The sequence below is a fragment of the Denticeps clupeoides genome, chromosome 7 (assembly GCF_900700375.1).
Source record: "Denticeps clupeoides chromosome 7, fDenClu1.1, whole genome shotgun sequence".
NCBI classification, from domain to species: Eukaryota; Metazoa; Chordata; class Actinopteri; order Clupeiformes; family Denticipitidae; genus Denticeps; species Denticeps clupeoides.
In genome coordinates, this window is record NC_041713.1 from 2,525,364 (window position 1) to 2,545,840 (window position 20,477).

Genomic DNA, 20,477 nt, shown 5'->3' on the forward strand with positions numbered 1-20,477 from the left:
CCACGCGAGTAATTTGGATTTTTGGGGGCTTGAAACGTTTTGAATGTGAACTTTGAGAAGTTTTTTGAAATTTGCCGCCGTTTGACCACACCCCCCTCCCACGTTCACGCCTCCTCTGGAGAAGATCTCCATCGCCATCTAGCGGAGCAACGTCAAGACGTCGTTATCGTGATAAAATACGTGGAATAATAAATAAACATAAATAATGAATATTTCTACTGTGCTGTAGATCATCTGCACCAAACCGCCTCGGAGGGTGGTAACAGTCACAACTCTGAAATAAGTTGATATTATTGATCTGAAGACAGAAAGATTTCGGAGTTACATGCATTTAATATTGTAGATTCAAACCAAAAACACATTCAGGGTGAAATAAACCATTTGTTGGACATTTAACGCCGCAACTCGCTTTCTTAAAAAAAAAAAAAAAACGAATTTTATGCCTTCGGCGCCCCCTCGTGTAACATGTACGTCATGACCTGTGGTAAACTGACGTCAAATGTCCCCCTCACCTCGTCACATTGATCGCGTGTCGCTTTCTTCACACGACACGTAGTTTGGGAGGGTGGTTTAATAAACGTCGGGGGCGTGGCTGGACGTGGAACTGGGCGGGGTCAATAGGAGTTCAGATAAGAGACGTTTTGAGTGACATGTTTTATTTTATTTATTATATGTCGTACTGACAGTGAGCAGAAACCTCTCGCACACACAGTATCTATTGGATAAGAGATCAGCTTTTTATTCATCTTCAGAAGGCACATGTGGTTGGACACGCCACCAAAACGAGACCAAGCTTCCCGTGAGGACGTCAGTGGAAGCAGAGAGGGCTTCTCTTCATTCAGAGCCGGCCAGGGTGCAGTTACAGGCCCTCAGAGAAGCTCAGGTGATGAGCGGAGGTCTCTGAGAGAAGAGAGGGCTGCACGAAGCCTGCAGAAGATGATCTAGGCGCGCATCACAACCATGAAGAGAATGTGGATCTCTGTTCAACTCCTCACTCTGAACAAAGATATGAATTATTACGTTATAAAAAAAGTGATGTTCTGCACCATCATCAGCCAAACACAGCCCAACAGACACGCCTCCTTCTACAGAAGACAGTAAAAAAAAAAAACCAGGGGGCGGAGCTTCAGTGAAAACATCCAACCAGCTGAGGGTTTTGACAGGCACGTCATGCTACATAAAACTGATTAAAAGACATAAAAAAATAAAATAATAAAATATTTTCTTAGAGATACATTAATAAAATAATAACAGGACAGAAAGTCCATCCAAGCCAGCGGCTCCGCCCCCTTTCAACCAGCCAATAAACAGTCTCCTGATCCAGCTTCATGGGGCTGGCTCAGGGGTGGAGTCAGGTGGGGTGGAGGCACTGGTCATCATCTGTGTGGGCGGGGCAGCCGGGAGTGGGTGTGGCCAGCCAGGACGTCCCAGTTGCGCCAGAGGAAGGCCATCAGGACGAGGAGGAGGAGGGTGGAGAGCGAGCGGCCGCGGGTCTTCATCAGCGGCAGGACGCAGTTGGCCACGGCCGAGACGAACACCAGCAGGACGGCCATCAGCGCCAGCAGCACGCTGATCAGCTTCCCCAGCAGCGTCCGCGCCGCCGCGTTCTCCACCCCCTCCAGCTGCACCACCTGCTGCTGCTGCAGCTCCATCTTCGAGATGCGCGTCTGACACACCTCCAGCGCCTCCTGCGGGGCGGGGCAGAGGACAGCGTCTGTGTACACGACACACTGTGTGTGTGTGTGTGTGTGTGTGTGTACGTACCTGTATGTCACGTGCTCTGTCATTTGATTGGTAGTTTATTTTCTCCTCCATGCTGACCAGCTCCTGTTTCAGGTTCAGGATCTCATTCTGGTGCAACTCAGTCAAATCATTCAGCTGTTCCTCCAAACGCTCGCAGCTAAAACACACACACACACACACACACACACAACCATCAAAATAAACATGGCGATACAATAGGCCTGGAAATTCAATCACCACAGATCCGGTATCGGGATAGTTAATTACACACAAGAGAGTGTGTGTGTGTGTGTGTGTAACTCTGAAGTGTGAAAGGCGATCACACATTCTCATCTCACCTCCACAGGAAAACCATTCTCTCTCTCATGTACACACACACACACACACACACACACACACACGTCTCCAGAACGAGTTTGTGTTTAGTCTCAGGGGTCAGGGGTCACCAACCCTGGTCCTGGAGGGTGCTGATCATGCACGTTTTTACGCTTACTGTCTTTCAACACACCTGTTGAATGATAAAAAGAATAATTGAAAAATGTGCATGTTTGAAGGAAAGACGGGTGAAATTTACATCTAAATATGTATAATTGACTGAAAACATTGTCATTTCATTCGTTTAATCTTTTAAAGTAGCGTGAAGCATACGAATGGCACTCTGGCTTTGGATTGGCAACTATTTTGGAAACATGGAAAGCTACGTAGGGCTGGTGACCCCGGCTCCAGATTTGAGGGTACAAACGTTCGTTCAGAGCAAGACACAATTTACCACACAAGTCGCACCGCAACGTCTTCTATGAAATAAAGAAAAGGCGTAGAGCAGACAGGAAAACCCCCACTGTCCATCCGGCACATAACCAGACACACACACACACACACACACACACACACACACACACACACACACACACAGACACACACTACACAAAGCTTCCTCTCCTCCACATGACTTGCAGTTTCCTTTTCTTTCCGGCCTTGGATAGCGTGTGTGTGAAGTGATCGTCACTGTGATGCACAGCACACGGTGCACACAGTGAAATGTGTCCTCTGTATTTAACCATCACCCTTGGTGAGCAGTGGGCGGCCATGACAGGCGCCCGGGGAGCAGCGTGTGGGGACGGTGACTTTGCTCAGTGGCACCTTGGTGGCTCGGGATTTGAACCGGCAACCTTTCGATTACTGGGCCGCTTCCTTAACCGCTAGGCCACCAGTGCCACAGTGAGTGTGTGTACCTGTATCTCTCCTCCTGTACTTGCTCCAGGACGAGTGTGTATTCTCTCTGGAAATGAGCCTTTAGACCCTCCAGCGCCTCCTCCAGCCTCGCCTGCCCCTCCCTCAGCTCTTGCACCTCCTGCAGCAGCATCTCCACGTTGCTGGCCCCGCCCCTCTCCAGCGTGTTGCCCCGGGAGCTGGGCGGTCCGCCCGGTGCTCCTCCCATTGTGCTGTTGGCCCCAGCTGAGCCGGAGGTCCCACTGGAACAGTCCTCCTCACTGCCATACTTGGGACTGGCCTGCAGTCGCCCAGCCCCGCCCATCATGTCGTTGTCAGCATTGTGCTCGTGTTCAGTAACTCCGCCCTCTTTCAGCTGGTGGAGGTTGTCGGCGCTGGAGGCTCGGTGTCGTGAGGACAGCAGGAGTGATGCGATCTCGCGGGGTTTGGAGGCGGCCGTGTGGGTCGCCTGATGGATGCTGGACAGACCTCCACGGACGCTGTCCACCACACCTTCACCAAAGCCGGAGACGCGGGCGCCAACGTCCCGCAGCCCCTGCTGAACGTCCCGGAGGACGGCTTTCGACGGCTTGGCTCCAGCGCTGCCCTGTTCAACTTCCCGAAGGCGGCGGTGGTAGTGCTCCAACTTCTTCTGCAGCTGCGCGATGCTGCCGGCCGACTTCTGGTTCTTCTTCTCAAAAACCTGCAAGCGGGAAAACATCAATAAACTATACAGCCAACGTACTACCCCCCAATAAACTATACAGCCAACGTACTACCCCCCAATAAACTATACAGCCAACGTACTACCCCCCCAATAAACTATACAGCCAACGTACTACCCCCCCAATAACTATACAGCCAACGTACTACCCCCCAATAAACTATACCGCCAACGTACTACCCCCCCAATAAACTATACAGCCAACGTACTACCACCAATAAACTATACAGCCAACGTACTACCCCCCCAATCATAACTATACAGCCAACGTACTACCCCCCAATAAACTATACAGCCAACGTACTACCCCCAATAACTATACGCCAACGTACTACCCCCCAATAAACTATACAGCCAACGTACTACCCCCCAAATAAACTATACAGCCAACGTACTACCCCCCAATAAAACTATACAGCCAACGTACTACCCCCCAAATAAACTATACAGCCAACCTACTACCCCCCAATAAACTATACAGCCAACGTACTACCTCCCAATAAACTATACAGCCAACGTACTACCCCCCAATAAACTATACAGCCAACGTACTACCCACCAATAAACTATACAGCCAACGTACTACCTCCCAATAAACTATACAGCCAACGTACTACCTCCCAATAAACTATACAGCCAACGTACTACCCTCCCAATAAACTATACAGCCAACGTACTACCCCCCAATAAACTATACAGCCAACGTACTCCTCCCAACTATACCCAACGTACTACCCCCCAATAAACTATCAGCCAACGTACTACCCCCCAATAAACTATACAGCCAACGTACTACCCCCCAATAAACTATACAGCCAACGTACTACCCCCCAATAAACTATACAGCCAACGTACTACCCCCCAATAAACTATACAGCCAACGTACTACCCCCCAATAAACTATACAGCCAACGTACTACCCCCCAATAACTATACAGCCAACGTACTACCCCCAATAAACTATACAGCCAACGTACTACCCCCCAATAAACTATACAGCCAACGTACTACCCCCCAATAAACTATACAGCCAACGTACTACCCCCCAATAAACTATACAGCCAACGTACTACCCCCCAATAAACTATACAGCCAACGTACTACCCCCCAATAAACTATACAGCCAACGTACTACCCCCCAATAAACTATACAGCCAACGTACTACCCCAAATAAACTATACAGCCAACGTACTACCCCCCAATAAAACTATACAGCCAACGTACTACCCCCCAATAAACTATACAGCCAACGTACTACCCCCCAATAAACTATACAGCCAACGTACTACCCCCCAAATAACTATACAGCCACTACTACCAACCCCACCCAAATAAACTATACAGCCAACGTACTACCCCCCAATAAACTATACAGCCAACGTACTACCCCCCAATAAACTATACAGCCAACGTACTACCACCAATAAACTATACAGCCAACGTACTACCCCCCAATAAACTATACAGCCAACGTACTACCCCCCAATAAACTATACAGCCAACGTACTACCCCCCAATAAACTATACAGCCAACGTACTACCCCCCAATAAACTATACAGCCAACGTACTACCACTAACCCCCCAATAAACTATACAGCCAACGTACTACCCCCCACAATAAACTATACAGCCAACGTACTACCCCCCCCCAATAAACTATACAGGCCAACGTACTACCCCCCCAATGAAAACATACAGCACCAACGTACTACCCCCCCCAAAATAAACTATACAGGCCAACGTACTACCCCCCAAGTAAACTATACAGCCAACGTACTACCCCCAATAAAACTATACAGTCCCAACGTACTACTAACCAATGAAACATAGACAGCCAACGTACCTACCCAAACCGCCCCAATAAACTATCACAGCCACGTACTCTAACCCCAATAAACTATACAGCCAACGTACTACCCCCCCAATAAACTATACAGCCAACGTACTACCCCCCCAATAAACTATACAGCCAACGTACTACCCCCCAATAACTAATACAGGCCAACGTACTCCTACACCATCTATACATCCAAAATACTACATGGAGTGCAGAATTATTAGGCAAGTTGTATTTTTGAGGAATAATTTTATTATTGAACAACAACCATGTTCTCAATGAACCCAAAAAACTCATTAATATCAAAGCTGAACGTTTTTGGAAGTAGTTTTTAGTTTGTTTTTATTTTTAGCTATTTTAGGGGGATATCTGTGTGTGCAGGTGACTATTACTGTGCATAATTATTAGGCAACTTAACAAAAAACAAATATTTACCCATTTCAATTATTTATTTTTACCAGTGAAACCAATATAACATCTCCACATTCGCAAATATACATTTCTGACATTCAAAAACAAAACAAAAACAAACCAGCGACCAATATAGCCACCTTTCTTTGCAAGGACAGTCAAAAGCCTGCCATCCATGGATTCTGTCAGTGTTTTGATCTGTTCACCATCAACATTGCATGCAGCAGCAACCACAGCCTCCCAGACACTGTTCAGAGAGGTGTACTGTTTTCCCTCCTTGTAAATCTCACATTTGATGATGGACCACAGGTTCTCAATGGGGTTCAGATCAGGTGAACAAGGAGGCCATGTCATTAGTTTTTCTTCTTTTATACCCTTTCTTGCCAGCCACGCTGTGGAGTACTTGGACGCGTGTGATGGAGCATTGTCCTGCATGAAAATCATGTTTTTCTTGAAGGATGCAGACTTCTTCCTGTACCACTGCTTGAAGAAGGTGTCTTCCAGAAACTGGCAGTAGGACTCCCAATAGTACCTCCCAATAAACTATACAGCCAACGTACTACCTCCCAATAAACTATACACCCAACGTACTACACCCCAATAAACTATACACCCAACGTACTACACCCCAATAAACTATACACCCAACATACTACACCATCTATACATCCAAAATACCATACCCAACATATAACACCCCAATTGGGGCAGTGGTGGCCTAGCGGTTAAGGAAGTGGCCCCGTAATCAGAAGGTTGCCGGTTCGAATCCCGATCCACCAAGGTGCCACTGAGCAAAGCACCGTCCCCACACACTGCTCCCCGGTCACCTGTCATGGCTGCCCACTGCTCACTCAGGGTGATGGGCTGTGCTGCTGTGTATCACACGTGACAATCACTTCACTTTCAATAAACTATACAGCCATCGTACTACACCCCAATAAACTATACACCCAACATACTACACCATCTATACATCCAAAATACTACACAAACATACTACACCATCTATACATCCAAAATACTATACCCAACATACTACACCCCAAAAAACTATACATCAAAAATACTACACCCCAATATATTACAATCAACATACTGCACCTCATCACAGTACACCCAACAAATACCAACATACTTCAACTTCAATAAACTATATATCCAACATACTACAACAATCATACCACCCGATATACTACAGCAAGACAAATCAGAACCAGAATCGTATTTATTGGCCAAGTAAGTGCAGCACATTCAAGGAATTTGATTCCGGTAGATGGTGTCTCTCAAGTACAATGTAGGAAAAAACAACAGCAGCAATGTGCAAGGATGTGTGTACGTGTTATTGTACAAGTTGTGGAATTGGTTTGTACGGTTTATAAATAACTATATCTACTGACTATAAATAAATATGTAAGAATGTACATAGGTCTATAAATAAATAGGCAAAACAACTAAATCCTATATACAGATTGTACATAAAGTGCAGTGTGCAACGTTGGAGGTGATTTGCAGTGAGACAGGAGGGAGATGGCGAGGGGGAAGAAGCTGGTCCTGGTCTGCAGGCTTCTAGAACATCTGCCAGAGGGCAGCAGGTCAAAGAGCCTGTGACCAGGGTGTGATACAGGGTGTGATATACACAAACATACTACACCCCAATAAACGACAGCCAACATTACACCCGAACATATTGAACCCGGACTGCACACAACAGCTGAACTTTACCCCAATAAGCACAGCCAAAGAAACATCATCACCAGGGGGGGTCCAAACTGGCTGAGAGCTTGTGCGCGCGTGTGTGTGTGTGTGTGTGTGTGCGGGCGTGTGTGTGCGGGCGTGTGTGTGCGTGCGTGTGTGTGCGTGCGTTTGTGTGTGCGTTTGTGTGTGTGTGTGTGTGTATGTGCGTGTGTATGCACGGGCGCACATGTGCATGTATAAACAGATCAAAAAGGAAATGAGATCAGTGACGGAACAGAAGAACACATCGACAACTCGGGGTTTCATTGTTATTACCTCGCAGCTCTTATCTGCTTCAGTTCGCTCTGCAGGAAACTTTATTGCGCTTGTACGGTTGTTTATGTATTTATTTTAACAGGAAGCCGTTTTATTTCTACATACAGCATTACTGAGAATAAACCGTGTGTATGAAACAAGTGGAGGGGCGGAGCTACAAAAATACACACATACTCTCTCGCTCTCTCTGGGTCACACACACCTGCTTGATCCGGGCGTTCTGCTGCCTGTCGTGGGTGTTGTTGGCGAGTTTGAGGTACTCGGCGACGTTCTCGTCCCGGGCCGCCTGCTCGATGCGCAGCTGCTCCGTCAGCTTCAGGATCTTCTGCTGCAGCTGACCCACGGCCTGGCGGGACCGCTGCTGCTCCTGAGACGCCTCCTCCGGTCCCAGCAGGGCCTCGGCCCCGCCCGCTGTCGCCAGGGCCGCCTGGAGGACCCCATCCGACCGGTCAATCTGACAGTGCGGAGGGGTCAGGAGAAACAGGTGAGGAGTGACCACATCATGTACCCCCTGTGCAGGGTCATCACAACTGGGACCCCGGCTAACCACACCTTACACACCTTTTCATGTGTGAAGAAAACGTCTACAAACCGAGAAAGAAACTCGTCCCAGGTTCAGCAATTCTGGCGCTAAAGTAATAAATCTATGACGATGGCACATGGCGGCGCGAAACCAAGCCCCACAAAACATAAACCCACGACTCCGCCGAAAATGCGCGTCGAGGAACGCGCAATTATTATTATCATTAATAAGAACGTTAATAACCAACCTTCCCGGCCCTGAGACGCAGCAGCTGCTCCCAGTGCATCTCACCTCCGCCTCCCGGCTTCCCTCGCTCGGAAGCGGCGGAGTCGCACCTGCGGCGGCGGCCGCCAGGCCCCGCCCACCAGGCCCCGCCCACCGCGCGCTCTCGCCACCGGCTGACGTCACGGCGTTCGGAGGACGTGATCACGCGCGCAGGTTCCGCTAAACAGTGCGACGAGTCCAACACACACACACACACACACACACACTTTCTGTTTCTCTACGATCGTTTCAATCTCGACTGTGTGTGAGTGAGCGGTTCTTAAAATAAGAGTCAGAGGTCAGAGGTCAGAGATACACAGTAAGGAAGGAAGTGATTCCCAGCCCGGGGTTATCAGAGGTCATCCGACAGCTGTAGCTGGGTATGAACTTGTTTTGAGTCACGGAACGTTCTGTACGTTCCTCCATACTGGCAGCCCAGTGGTCAGTAAATGCAGTGAAACTGGTTTATTGACCATTGAACTCTGACCTCCGCTTTAACCCGGACAACACACACCATTTGCTTAATTAACCCAGACTAAAGAACCCGCCTCTCTCAGATTAGCCTGGCGGCCAACTCGGGGGTCAGAGGTCACCGCCACTGGCGAGATAAACAGGTCAGTGGCGAACACTGTTGCTGGCACCGCTAATCTGTTCTCCAATAAAACGGTTCCAAGCGGGCGGCAGATGAGTTTACAGACGCATTAAAGGTTGAAAGGATCAATGTTTAAACTCCGGCCCTTTCCGGTCGGACTGCCGAGGCTCGGTGGACGGGAGACCCTCCGGACCCGGGCGAGCACTGATCCTGCTGGTGATGTGTGGGGTCTGGAATGCGGCTCTGCGGGAATCCAGTAAAACTCGACTGGTTTTATGTAAATGTCCCGTCCGACCGAAATCAGCCGCCGTGGCCCACTTCACACACTGGGTTTGTGTGTTTGTGCCACAGAGAAAGAGACTGAAACTGAAGTTAACACACACACACGTTATGATGAGGCCACCCCAACACAGACAGAGTGAAGCATGGTGAAGAACCCTAGAACCCTGCAGTAGGGGTGAGTGTTGTGTTTTGTAGGTTTGTGTGTGTGTGTGTGTGTGTGCGCGCTGTTTCCAGACAGGAAGTGAATCAGGTCTCTGCTCAAACAAATCAACACCACATGAGCAGAGGAACAGAGTTGAAACTCATAGAAAGAGAGGTCACCTTAATTACGTTTTAACACACACACACACACACACATAAACTGGAAGGTACACACACAGGGCCATGAATTACTGTCCCCATTTCCTTGTGTGTACATCGGCGTGGTTGTGGTGTTAAGAGGCTCAGAGTGTATCGGACCGTAACGCTGAACAGTTAATCGGCTGCAGAAATCAGAACATCGCAGATTTATAAAACATGCCCTCGCCCACAATGCACTGCTCCCTCTCCACTCCTTACAGCAGAGCTGGTCTATTCCTGGAACTGACAAAGTAGAGCCCTAACGGAACCAAAAATGCAGCACATGGTATACTAAACAAAACCTCGACATAAAACCCTAACCAAACCACAAACCCAGCACACAGTATACTAAATGAAACCTCGACGTAGAACCCTAACGGAACCCAAAATCCAGCACACGGTATACGGGGCAGTGGTGGCCTAGTGGTTAAGGAAGCAGCCCCGTAATCAGAAGGTTGCTGGTTCGAATCCCGATCTGCCAAGGTACCACTGAGGTGCCACTGAACCACGAACCCAGCACACAGTATCATAAACGGAACCTCAATGTAGAACCCTAACGGAACCAAAAATCCAGCACACGGCATACTAAACCAAAACATAGAACCCTAACGGAACCACAAACCCAGCACACAGTATCATAAACAAAACCTCAACATAGAACCCTATTAGAACCAAAAATCCAGCACATGGTATACTAAACAAAACCTCAACGTAAAACCCTAACGGAACCATGAACCCAGCACACAGTATACTAAACGAAACCTCAACGTAGAACCCTAATGGAACCAAAAATCCAGCACACGGTATACTAAACCAAAACATAGAACCCTAACGGAACCACAAACCCAGCACACAGTATCATAAACAAAACCGCAACATAGAACCCTATTGGAACCAAAAATCCAACACATGGTATACTAAACAAAACCTCAACGTAAAACCCTAACGGAACCATGAACCCAGCACACAGTATACTAAACGAAACCTCAACGTAGAACCCTAACGGAACCATGAACCCAGCACACAGTATACTAAACGAAACCTCAACGTAGAACCCTAATGGAACCAAGAATCCAGGAGACAGTTTCCTATATGAACCCGCAACATAGAACGCTAACAGAACCCCAAGTGCAATACACAGAATTATACCACGGGTGGTAGTAGCCTAGTAACACACTCGTCTATGAACCAGAAGATCCAGGTTCAAACCCCACTTACTACCATTGTGTCCCTGAGCAAGACACTTAACCCTGAGTGTCTCCAGGGGGGGACTGTCCCCTGTAACTACTGATTGTAAGTCGCTCTGGATAAGGGCGTCTGGTAAATGCTGTAAATGTAAATGTAATATCTGGCGGGTCTCAGTCCCCTGACACACAAGATGGATGAAGCAGGTCTGATGTGTGCATCAAGAGCTGAATAGACATGATAATCCCCCTCACACACACATACACTCCGCTTTAATTGGCAAGCACAACTCATTCCACTAGCCTGATACAGAGTGAATGGGCTCTGCTGTTCTGGGAATTTGCTCAGTAAATGCCACAGACAGCCTTTACCCTCAAAACCCGACACTTACACAACACACACACACACAAAGCAAACCACACTAAAGCAAGAGATCAGACCTCCACGTGTTATGCAAGCACAGCGGCCACACACTACCGAGAGTCTACAGGCTGAAGCCAGTCAGATGACGACATGGTGGTGAATTTTCATCATCATATCACACAACCTCTGACACGACCAGTTCTCTCTAGAACCGATGCGTGACTCGTTCAGCCTGGTCCCATCGGTGGAGTTCATGATGTTCATTTGTACACCAGGTACTGATAGTCCGCGCGATAACATCATGGTGTGGAACAGCCCACATAACAAGGAGTTTCAGATCTTGTTGATTTTGTGAAATAGATCAGAAATTGATCTACAGTGTGGCCAGGAAATGAACAAATGAAGTGGATGAAAGTGTGTGTGTGTGATGAAAGTGTGTGTGTGTGTAGATATTAGCAGGTAAAGCTGGACAGAAGAGACAGAAACAGACCCCAACAACGAAAACTCCACTTTCCATCTTTTCACACCCCGACCCCCTGACCTTTAACAACATCCACTCGACCAGTGACCCCCCGTCTCTCTCTCTCTCTCTCTCTCTCTCTCTGTCCAGACAAAGGGGGAGTTTTTCATGGAAATCCGCTTTTTTGTTTCTTTAAGGGAAACTCACACAATGGCGCCATTGACCATCAATGGACAATTACATAACTCTGTGTGTTCAGCTAGCATGCAGCTACACACACACACACACACACACACACACACGCGTACACACACTTTACAAACACACACATAAATGAGGTCTGGCACTGTGAAACTCACCAGCAACAAATTTTGTCTGGTCACAAGAGAGCAACACACACACACACACACACACACACAAACCCACTTTAATGCATAGAAAAGTAAAGTAACTTCCAAAAGTTAGTAAACACCCCCCTCCCACAAACACACACACACACACACACTCCATTCAATCAAGTGCTTGATTCAATCAAGTGATTTCCCATTTGAGTCCAGTGATCAACACACACACACACACACACACACACTATCCCTATACATGAAATTTAAAAAACATAATACACAGAACAGAGACTCACAGTGTTGGACGGTGAGTTGGAGGGTGAAGACTCAGGTGTGATCAGGTTGAGGATGACCTCCATTGGAGACAGCATGAGGTGGCAGTAGTCACACACACACACACACACAACCACACACTCACACACGCACTGTGTCCACTGAGGGCAGGATGGATTGAGCTCCAGCGGAGCTCGGAGATCTGAGCGGAGAAGTGGCCTCGGCAGAGCGATGGTCAGTCAGAGACTGCGCTCATTGTTTCATCTCGCGGTTCGGGGCCAGGAACCAACGCCAGCTGATGATGAAAACAACAGCGACCGCCGTCGCGAAGAGCGGGCCAATCACAGCGCCCGATTCTACGCCGCTCCGTCCAATCACGAGCCAGTGACCAGCAGCGGCAGCCAAACAGCAGTCGCCGGCCTATTTGCTCACTCCAGTCACACACGGCTTAATCTAGAAGATTTGTAACTGAGGGTTCAATTTACACACATTTTCCCCTGGACTATACAGCCTGATCACACACACACACACACACACCATTTGATGCTATTTAAGTAGGCTGTGTGTATGTAATCAGGTTGTGTAGTTCGGGGGGAAAATGGCCCTTATAAGACGAGAGGAAAAGAGGCTCAGATACTTACATAAGTGTGTGTGTGTGTGTGTGTTTTTTTTGTATAGAGTGACACTGACAACAACGATACATGCTGAATCACCTATACACACACTGATATGTACATATTTCCACTCGAAATAAATCTACACATATACACACACACACACACACACACGTCTGTATTTATGTGGAGAAGCCAGATTCTTCACTGGTGACAGTGACAGGCCCGGTACAGACGAATCATGTAGGTGATCACAGTGTGCGTGTGAGTCTACAGGTTAGAGGTTTGGGCCCACCCCACAGTAATCGGGATGGTAGTAGCCTAGGGGTAACACACTCGTCTATGAACCAGAAGACCCAGGTTCAAATCCCACTTACTACCATTGTGTCCCTGAGCAAGACACTTAACCCTGAGTGTCTCCAGGGGGGGGACTGTCCCCTGTAACTACTAATTGTAAGTCGCTCTGGATAAGGGCGTCTGATAAATGCTGTAAATGTAATGTAAATGTAATCGACTTCTCCCAGAACATTAGGAATATTTAAACACATCGGACCAACTTGTTTTCACATTTTTTAGCCACAAAGACTGACATTCACTCTGCAGGATCAAAGAGCTGCGGGGCAGTTTGGACCCAAACCTCTGGCCCGCAGTGTAGAAGTCACAGTTTATGGTGTGAATTGAAAAAGAAGGGCGTGGTCGACCGCCACCTCCAGCTGAGGGGCAGCATTGACTACTGATGCAAAAAAATAAGCGTGTGTGTGAGACACATACACAGACTTGCATAAATGTGACTCGAACAAGAGAAAGAGCCACGTACACACACACACACACACACACACACCTCATCAGTGTGCTGCTGATTGCTAGTTATATAAACTCATATGGGAGATTATTAGTGTCCGGATTCACGCTTCACTGAGGGGCTGAATCCCAGCGTGTGTGTGTGTGTGTGTGTGTGAGTTGCCTCTACAGTACACATGCTGCCCGCTCTGCACCACCAGAGGGAGTTAGAACGCAAAGGTCAAACAGCCATTTGGTTGGACGCGTACACATGTACTCACACACTGTACCCTCAGCCCTTAGCCACTTTTGTTTGACTCTAATGTCTTGTCCATGTCCCAAGACAAAATAGTTGAAAACTTGAAAAACCAGCCTGTCCAGATGATCTCTAACTGACTCCCGTGGTTAGACCCGGTCCAGCTGCAGGGGGATCAGGGGGTTGGTTGTCAACTGGGCTGAAAACAGGTTTCATGAGAAAGTAAAAGCTATTGAGTAAAAACAGCAAAAACTTGCTGGAATACACACACACACACACACACACACACACACACACACATGTCTAAGCTGACCTCATCAACACACTTAGTTCCTCCACTGCTAACCTCAGGGGAGGGTGTGTAGATGCTGACCAAGGTCGGGAAAGTGAAAGGTTTGCTTGTCTTTATCTGGCAGGACTTCATAGGAGTGAAAGTTAAATAACTAAGCGTACAAGCGCAGAATAAAAAGCCCCCTCTCCAAGTCTGAGGTTGAACGAGAGGCGTGAGTGCCCCCCCACATATGAACATTTTGAGATAACTGAGAGAACGGTCTCTGCATGCGTGTGAAGGTTGGTTGAGAAACCTCCCTCGTGGTTAGCACGGCACTTACACAATTCAGTTTAATTTGCCACTAAAACAGGAAAAAGGAAACAGCAGCCCGCCACCACACAGACAAACACTCTGACAGAATGCTATCACTACTGAGTGATAAGTAAGTACTGTCTGTATCAATAATTGAGTTCATGAAATTCCAGTGTTTTTGAGTGTGTGGAAGGAGAAGTGTCAAGGGAAGTGTTTGGTGTTATGCTGGGTGAAATTGGTTGGGTGTAGCAGGGTCAGCATTATTTTGGTTTTTGTGGGTGGAGGTGGAAGGCTGTAGTGTGGTCAGTGCTTGGTGTTATGGTGGGCGGAGATGGTTGGGTGTAGCAAGGTTAGTGTTTTCTGTCATGGTGGGTGGAGGTGGTTGCGAGAATGCGAGAATTCTCACAATGTGACAAGTGAATGTGAGGTCCTTGGTGTGCCTGCTTGCTGCTGCTGGGCTGAAGTCTCACAGCGGTTGAAAGAAGAGGGAGGCAGCATATTTCGGGGTCAGTGTTTGGTGTTGTGGTGGGTGGAGAAAGTTGGATGTAGCGGGGGTCAATGTTTGGTGTGGTGGTGGGTGGAAGTTGTTGGGTGTAGCAGGGTGTTTGGGTGTAGCAGGGTCAGTGTTTGGTTTTGTGGTGGGTGGAGGTTGTTGGGTGTATCGGGGATAGTGTTTGTTGGGTGTAGTGGGATCAGTGATTGGTGTCATGGAGGGTGGAGGTGGTTGGGTGTAGGGGGTCAGTGTTTGGTGTCGTGGTGGGTGGAGGTGGTTGGGTGTATTGGGGTTAGTGTTTGTGGGTATAGTGGGGTCAGTGATTGATGTTGTGGTGGGTGGAGGTGGTTGGGTGTATTGGGCTTAGTGTTTGTTGGGTGTAGTGGGGTCAGTGATTGGTGTCGTGGTGGGTGAAGGTTGTTGGGTGAAGGGGGTCAGTGTTTGGTGTTGTGGTGGGAGGAGGTTGTTGGGTGTATCGGGGTCAGTGTTTGGTGTCGTGGTGGGAGGAGGTTGTTGGGTGTATCGGGGTCAGTGTTTGTTGGGTGTAGCGAGGTCAGTGTTTGGTCTCGAGGTGGGTGGAGGTGGTTAAGTGTATTGGCGATAGTGTTTGTTGGGTGTACCGAGGTCAGTGTTTGGTCTTGAGGTGGGTGGAGGTTGTTGGGTGTAGCGGGGGTAGTGTTTGTTGGGTGTAGCGGGGTCAGTGTTTGGTTGGGTGTAACAAGGTCAGTGTTTGGTCTTGAGGTGGGTGGAGGTTGTTGGGTGTAGCGGGGGTAGTGTTTGTTGGGTATAGCGGGGTCAGTGTTTGGTTGGGTGTAGCGAGGTCAGTGTTTGGTCTTGAGATGGGTGGAGGTTGTTGGGTGTAGCAGCGTAACACATCCCCTGAAATGAGTTTGTGTTTTTGTGCCGGTGAGGATGTAGTGAGAGACGATTGTACAGGTGCCAGTAAACAGAGGTCCACTCTTCTCCGTAACCAGCTCCTCCAACTCGGCATCGAAACACAGTTACTCACCTCAACACACCGATAAATACCCTATCTCTCTCGCTCTCTCTCTCTCGCCTTCTCTCTCTCTCTCTCTCTCTCTCTCTCACACACACACTGTACACTGTTTTGTTGTGTGTCTTTCTGTAGTTCACAATAATTGGCAAAGACAGACAAGCATGAGCATTTATGTATGTGTGTGTGTGTTTTCATGCCGAAGGTCAAAACGCTGAACCATCCTGAAGTAAAAAAAAAGCCACACAGCCACTCACACCCTTAAGCCATTCACTCACTCAGTCATTCTCACACACATTCATTAGAGCCGTGTGTGTGTGTGTATGTGTATGTGTGTGTGTGTGTGTGTGTGTCTGGTGGCTCCTCCCAATGAAGAGTCGGCCACAAGAGGAGGAGGGAGATGAAACAGGAAGAAGATGATGAGAAATGGAACAGCGTGCTTGATAAGAACGCACACATACACACATGAATAGGGGTTCCTACCAACCAAAGTCCAAATTTAAACAGGGACGTGTGTGCTTGTGTGTGTGAGTGGAGCCCCATCTTCTGGTAACTGGAAAACACAGCAATTTCAGCACAGTTACAGACACCAAGAAGAACTTCCTCACTCGGTTTCTCTTTCTCTCTCTCTCTCTCTCTCTCTCTCTCACACACACACACACACACACACACACACACGTGTGTGTGATTACCAGCAGTGGCAGTGTCTGCATTTCCAGTGCAGAGTTGCATAAAAAACACAACTGTGAAAAGACTGCATTTCTCCCTCCGCCCAGACGGGCCCCGCCCCGTGTATTGGAACGTCAGGTGACCTGTTTTTGTAAAATATTCCTTTTTCGAACTCAACCTCAAACACTTTTTCTTCTCTGTTTCAATTTGCCCAGCTTGAGGGTGAAATGCGACTACCGATCCCCCACCGCCACGCCCAGGCGGAGGTGGAGCTAGCATGTGGGCGGTGCTTCTAAATCCACACTGACCCGTTCAGACTCCTCAGCTGATTGGTTCCCTGAGGTGATTCCAGCATCAGCGGAGCTGTCAGTGGAGGCTGCTGGTGGCTGCAATGCATCGTGGGTAACCGTGGCGTTGACCTTGGCTGAGGTGCGGCGCAGACTCTGGTGCAGGCGAGATTCTGACACATCTAGGGCTCCGCCCAGTTTGGGCTTCCGACTCTGTAGGCTGGCCCCTCTCCTCATGGGGGCGTGGTTTGGTTTGGCCACCTGTTGTCACTGTCAGGGTTTTAGAGGTGAAGGGTGATGAAGGGAAAACACACACACACACACACTTACACATATGGGGGCTGTATAAGGTGTAGTGTGTTTTTTGGGAATAAAAGATACAGAATTGTAGATGCAAGTAACCTTTTGACAGGTATGTGACAGCTGCCAATCATGCCTACAAGCTCCTCCCCCTTTTAAACTTTGTTCATAAAAACATCACTTCTGGGCCATTTTCTGGGTCTAGTTGAGGGGTGGGGTAGTTAGTTCCTCGTTTGTATGTTATATAGACCTTATAGAACCTAATAGGACCTTACCATCAGACTGGTCTCAGGTCAGCTCCACAGCCACACTGCAGATGTTCTGTGAAAAAAAGTTCTTTTCAATCAACAGCGAGGAGCCACCCACTTCCCGAAACACGCTGTGAAAATGTGGAAATTACATTTACAGCATTCATCCAACGCCCTTATCCAGAGCGTTCCAGTCAGTACCCTACTCGCCTACGAACCAGGAGTCCCATCGTGTCCCTGAGCAGTGTCTCCAGGGGGACTGCCCCTGTCACTACTGACGATAAGGGCGTCTGGTAAATGCCCTAAAATGTACATGTGATACAGGGTTAGGTGTCTTGCTCAGGGATGTTCTTACATGAGTAATAGTCCTGAATTCGGTGACGGCAGGTACACGGCGCCCACGTGTCTACCACAGGAACAGACCTTCTGAGATGTGGACATGGTTCTATTCTCTTTTTTTTCTCTTGTGATTTGTGGAGCCTGGTGTTCTGATTTGGGACGCTTATTTTACGTAACGTTTCTACACAGAAGAACAGATTAAGGAGTCAGCGGTGATTTTGGAGGGAGGAGCCATTTCGTATTCGACACAAATATTCAGTTATCAGACGCCCAAGTACACACACATACCACACACACATGCACAGGTGAGGTAAGACGTGTGTGTTTAATCTGCGTTCGAAGTAATTCTGTCCCCTCGGTGGTCAGAGGGGAGGGATTTTCTGATGAAGGTTTCGTATTAAAATCTAAATCCTCTTTGAGGGTCGGGGGCGGAGCTGCCGGGGGGGGGGGGGGGGGGGGGGAGGAGCAGGTGGGTGAGTTGCTGGACAGTGTAGTGACAGGGACAGTGGAGACACTGCTCAGGGACACGATGGGACTCCTGGACCAGCCTGCTGGGTTGGAGTACTAGACTAGTGGAGCATGTGACACACATGGCCTCACATGCATGCACAGTAACACAGGTGACAAATCCTGGTGCAGTGGGATGATGCCTCGTGGAACAATAGGCCTTGTAGAAGTGCTACACACACACACACACACACACACACACACCATACATCTATTCACCCTGAAGGCTGGATTGTTCTATGGATGCCATTCAGAGTTTCTTCGGTGGAGCTCTTCAGTCCCAGCACAGTGGAATATGTTCCACAACAATACTGGTGTGTGTGTGTGTGTGTGTGTGTGCTACACACGTATTTACCAGCCATGTCCACCACCCTGACACCTGTCAGCACAGCGCAGAACACACAATAGCCAAACACACAAATACAAACAAACGTGCACATGACACACACCTATAAACCAGGTCAGAAGACACACACACACACAGGGAGCTGTGTAAAACCCATCTGTTGTCCCGTGTTAACTACAGCTAATTAATAATGTAACATGGAACAGCAGAACAAATACAAGCAAGTAGATCTGGAGCCACACACACACACACACACACAATTTCTCCGATTAGCTGTATTGTATAGATGTATATTGTATAGATGCAATACAGTTGAAGATGAGTTAGAGACGTTTTTACAGGAGGTGAGGTGGATGACCTGACCTGGTTCTGATTCACAGCGTCCTCCTCGCTCCACCACACCCTGCGGAGATCTTCAAGCTGATCCACATCTTCACACACACACAGGCACACCGGGAAGCGAACTCACTTCACACAGTCCAGCCGGGACTGTACCGCTATCGGACACGAACAATCCCCATCGTCCCTCGCTCGCTCCCTCTCTCTCTTTCCCTCCACCCACTCATTCACACACACACACACACACACACACACACACACACACACGGTACATGCAGCTGTCAAGTTACTGCGGTGTCATCTGTGTGTGAATTTCCTTCTCTGTTGTAATGCTGAAATTTGTCACAAATCAGCATGTGTGTGTGTGTGTGTGTGTGTGTGTCAGAGAGAGAAAGACAGAAAAAGTACGAGAACAATAGCTGACTGACAGAGACCACATTTGTTTGCCTCAACTTTTGCACAAACTGAGCACACAAACACACACACAAAGCTTCATTGTTATCACTCACGCTATATTATCATGAGCGTGCGTCAGTCTACACAACCAACCACATGCATGCGTTCACACACACACACACACACACAACCCACAACAAACTGCTGCTCTGCTTCAGTTTTACCCATAAACACTGAAACGTTGGGCGATTTCATAGCTGATGGGTGTGTACGCGAGAGACCGCCCTCTAGTGGTCAGAGGCGAGAAAACGTCACAGTAAATCCATATTCAATGTATTTGTCGCCGAGGGCCAATTTTGAAGGCAATAGACACAATGTACGACACACAATAAAAAAGTCCTTGTGTGGCACTATGAACAAGGACAAATAACTGTACAGAACAGGAGCAGTAAGGTGCATCATTTAGAAAGTGTTTGAGGTGATAATGGTTGGTTTTGGGGGATGTCCAGAGTTCAGTAGAAGAACAGCTTTAGGAACAAAGGTGACGTTCCTCCTCTGTGCCCTGCAGCCGGAGGAGCCACTCAAAGGCGGAGTTCAGAGGGTGTGAGGGGTCTCTAAAGATCTTGAGTGGCAGCCTGCATGTCTGCTGGCCACAGACGAGTGATAAGGATCTCACGGGCTGTCCAATCAGAATCAGAATCAGAATCAGAATCAGAATCAGAATCGTATTTATTGGCCAAGTAAGTGTGAGCACATACAAGGAAT

General features: G+C 48.2%; 1 protein-coding gene across 3 annotated transcripts; it reads right to left on the bottom strand.

The window, feature by feature from the left end:
• Positions 1-1,137: 1,137 nt before the first annotated feature.
• Positions 1,138-19,630, bottom strand: tmcc1a (transmembrane and coiled-coil domain family 1a). 3 transcript variants are annotated; one of them, XM_028986814.1, is made up of 7 exons: positions 19,341-19,630; positions 17,813-17,858; positions 17,259-17,507; positions 8,139-8,390; positions 2,976-3,655; positions 1,765-1,900; positions 1,138-1,688 (listed from the first exon to the last, which is right to left on the bottom strand). In XM_028986814.1, the coding sequence occupies exons 3-7, from the start codon at positions 17,472-17,474 to the stop codon at positions 1,377-1,379; spliced, it is 1,596 nt and encodes a 531-aa protein (XP_028842647.1). In that variant the 5' UTR covers positions 17,475-17,507; positions 17,813-17,858; positions 19,341-19,630; the 3' UTR covers positions 1,138-1,376. The 3 variants fall into 3 exon arrangements, with proteins under 3 accessions (XP_028842647.1, XP_028842649.1, XP_028842648.1); XM_028986816.1 differs by lacking the exons at positions 17,259-17,507; positions 17,813-17,858; positions 19,341-19,630 and adding an exon at positions 8,707-12,554; XM_028986815.1 differs by lacking the exons at positions 17,259-17,507; positions 17,813-17,858; positions 19,341-19,630 and adding an exon at positions 12,585-16,475 and having other exon boundaries at positions 1,139-1,688.
• Between the last annotated feature and the right edge of the window lie 847 nt (positions 19,631-20,477).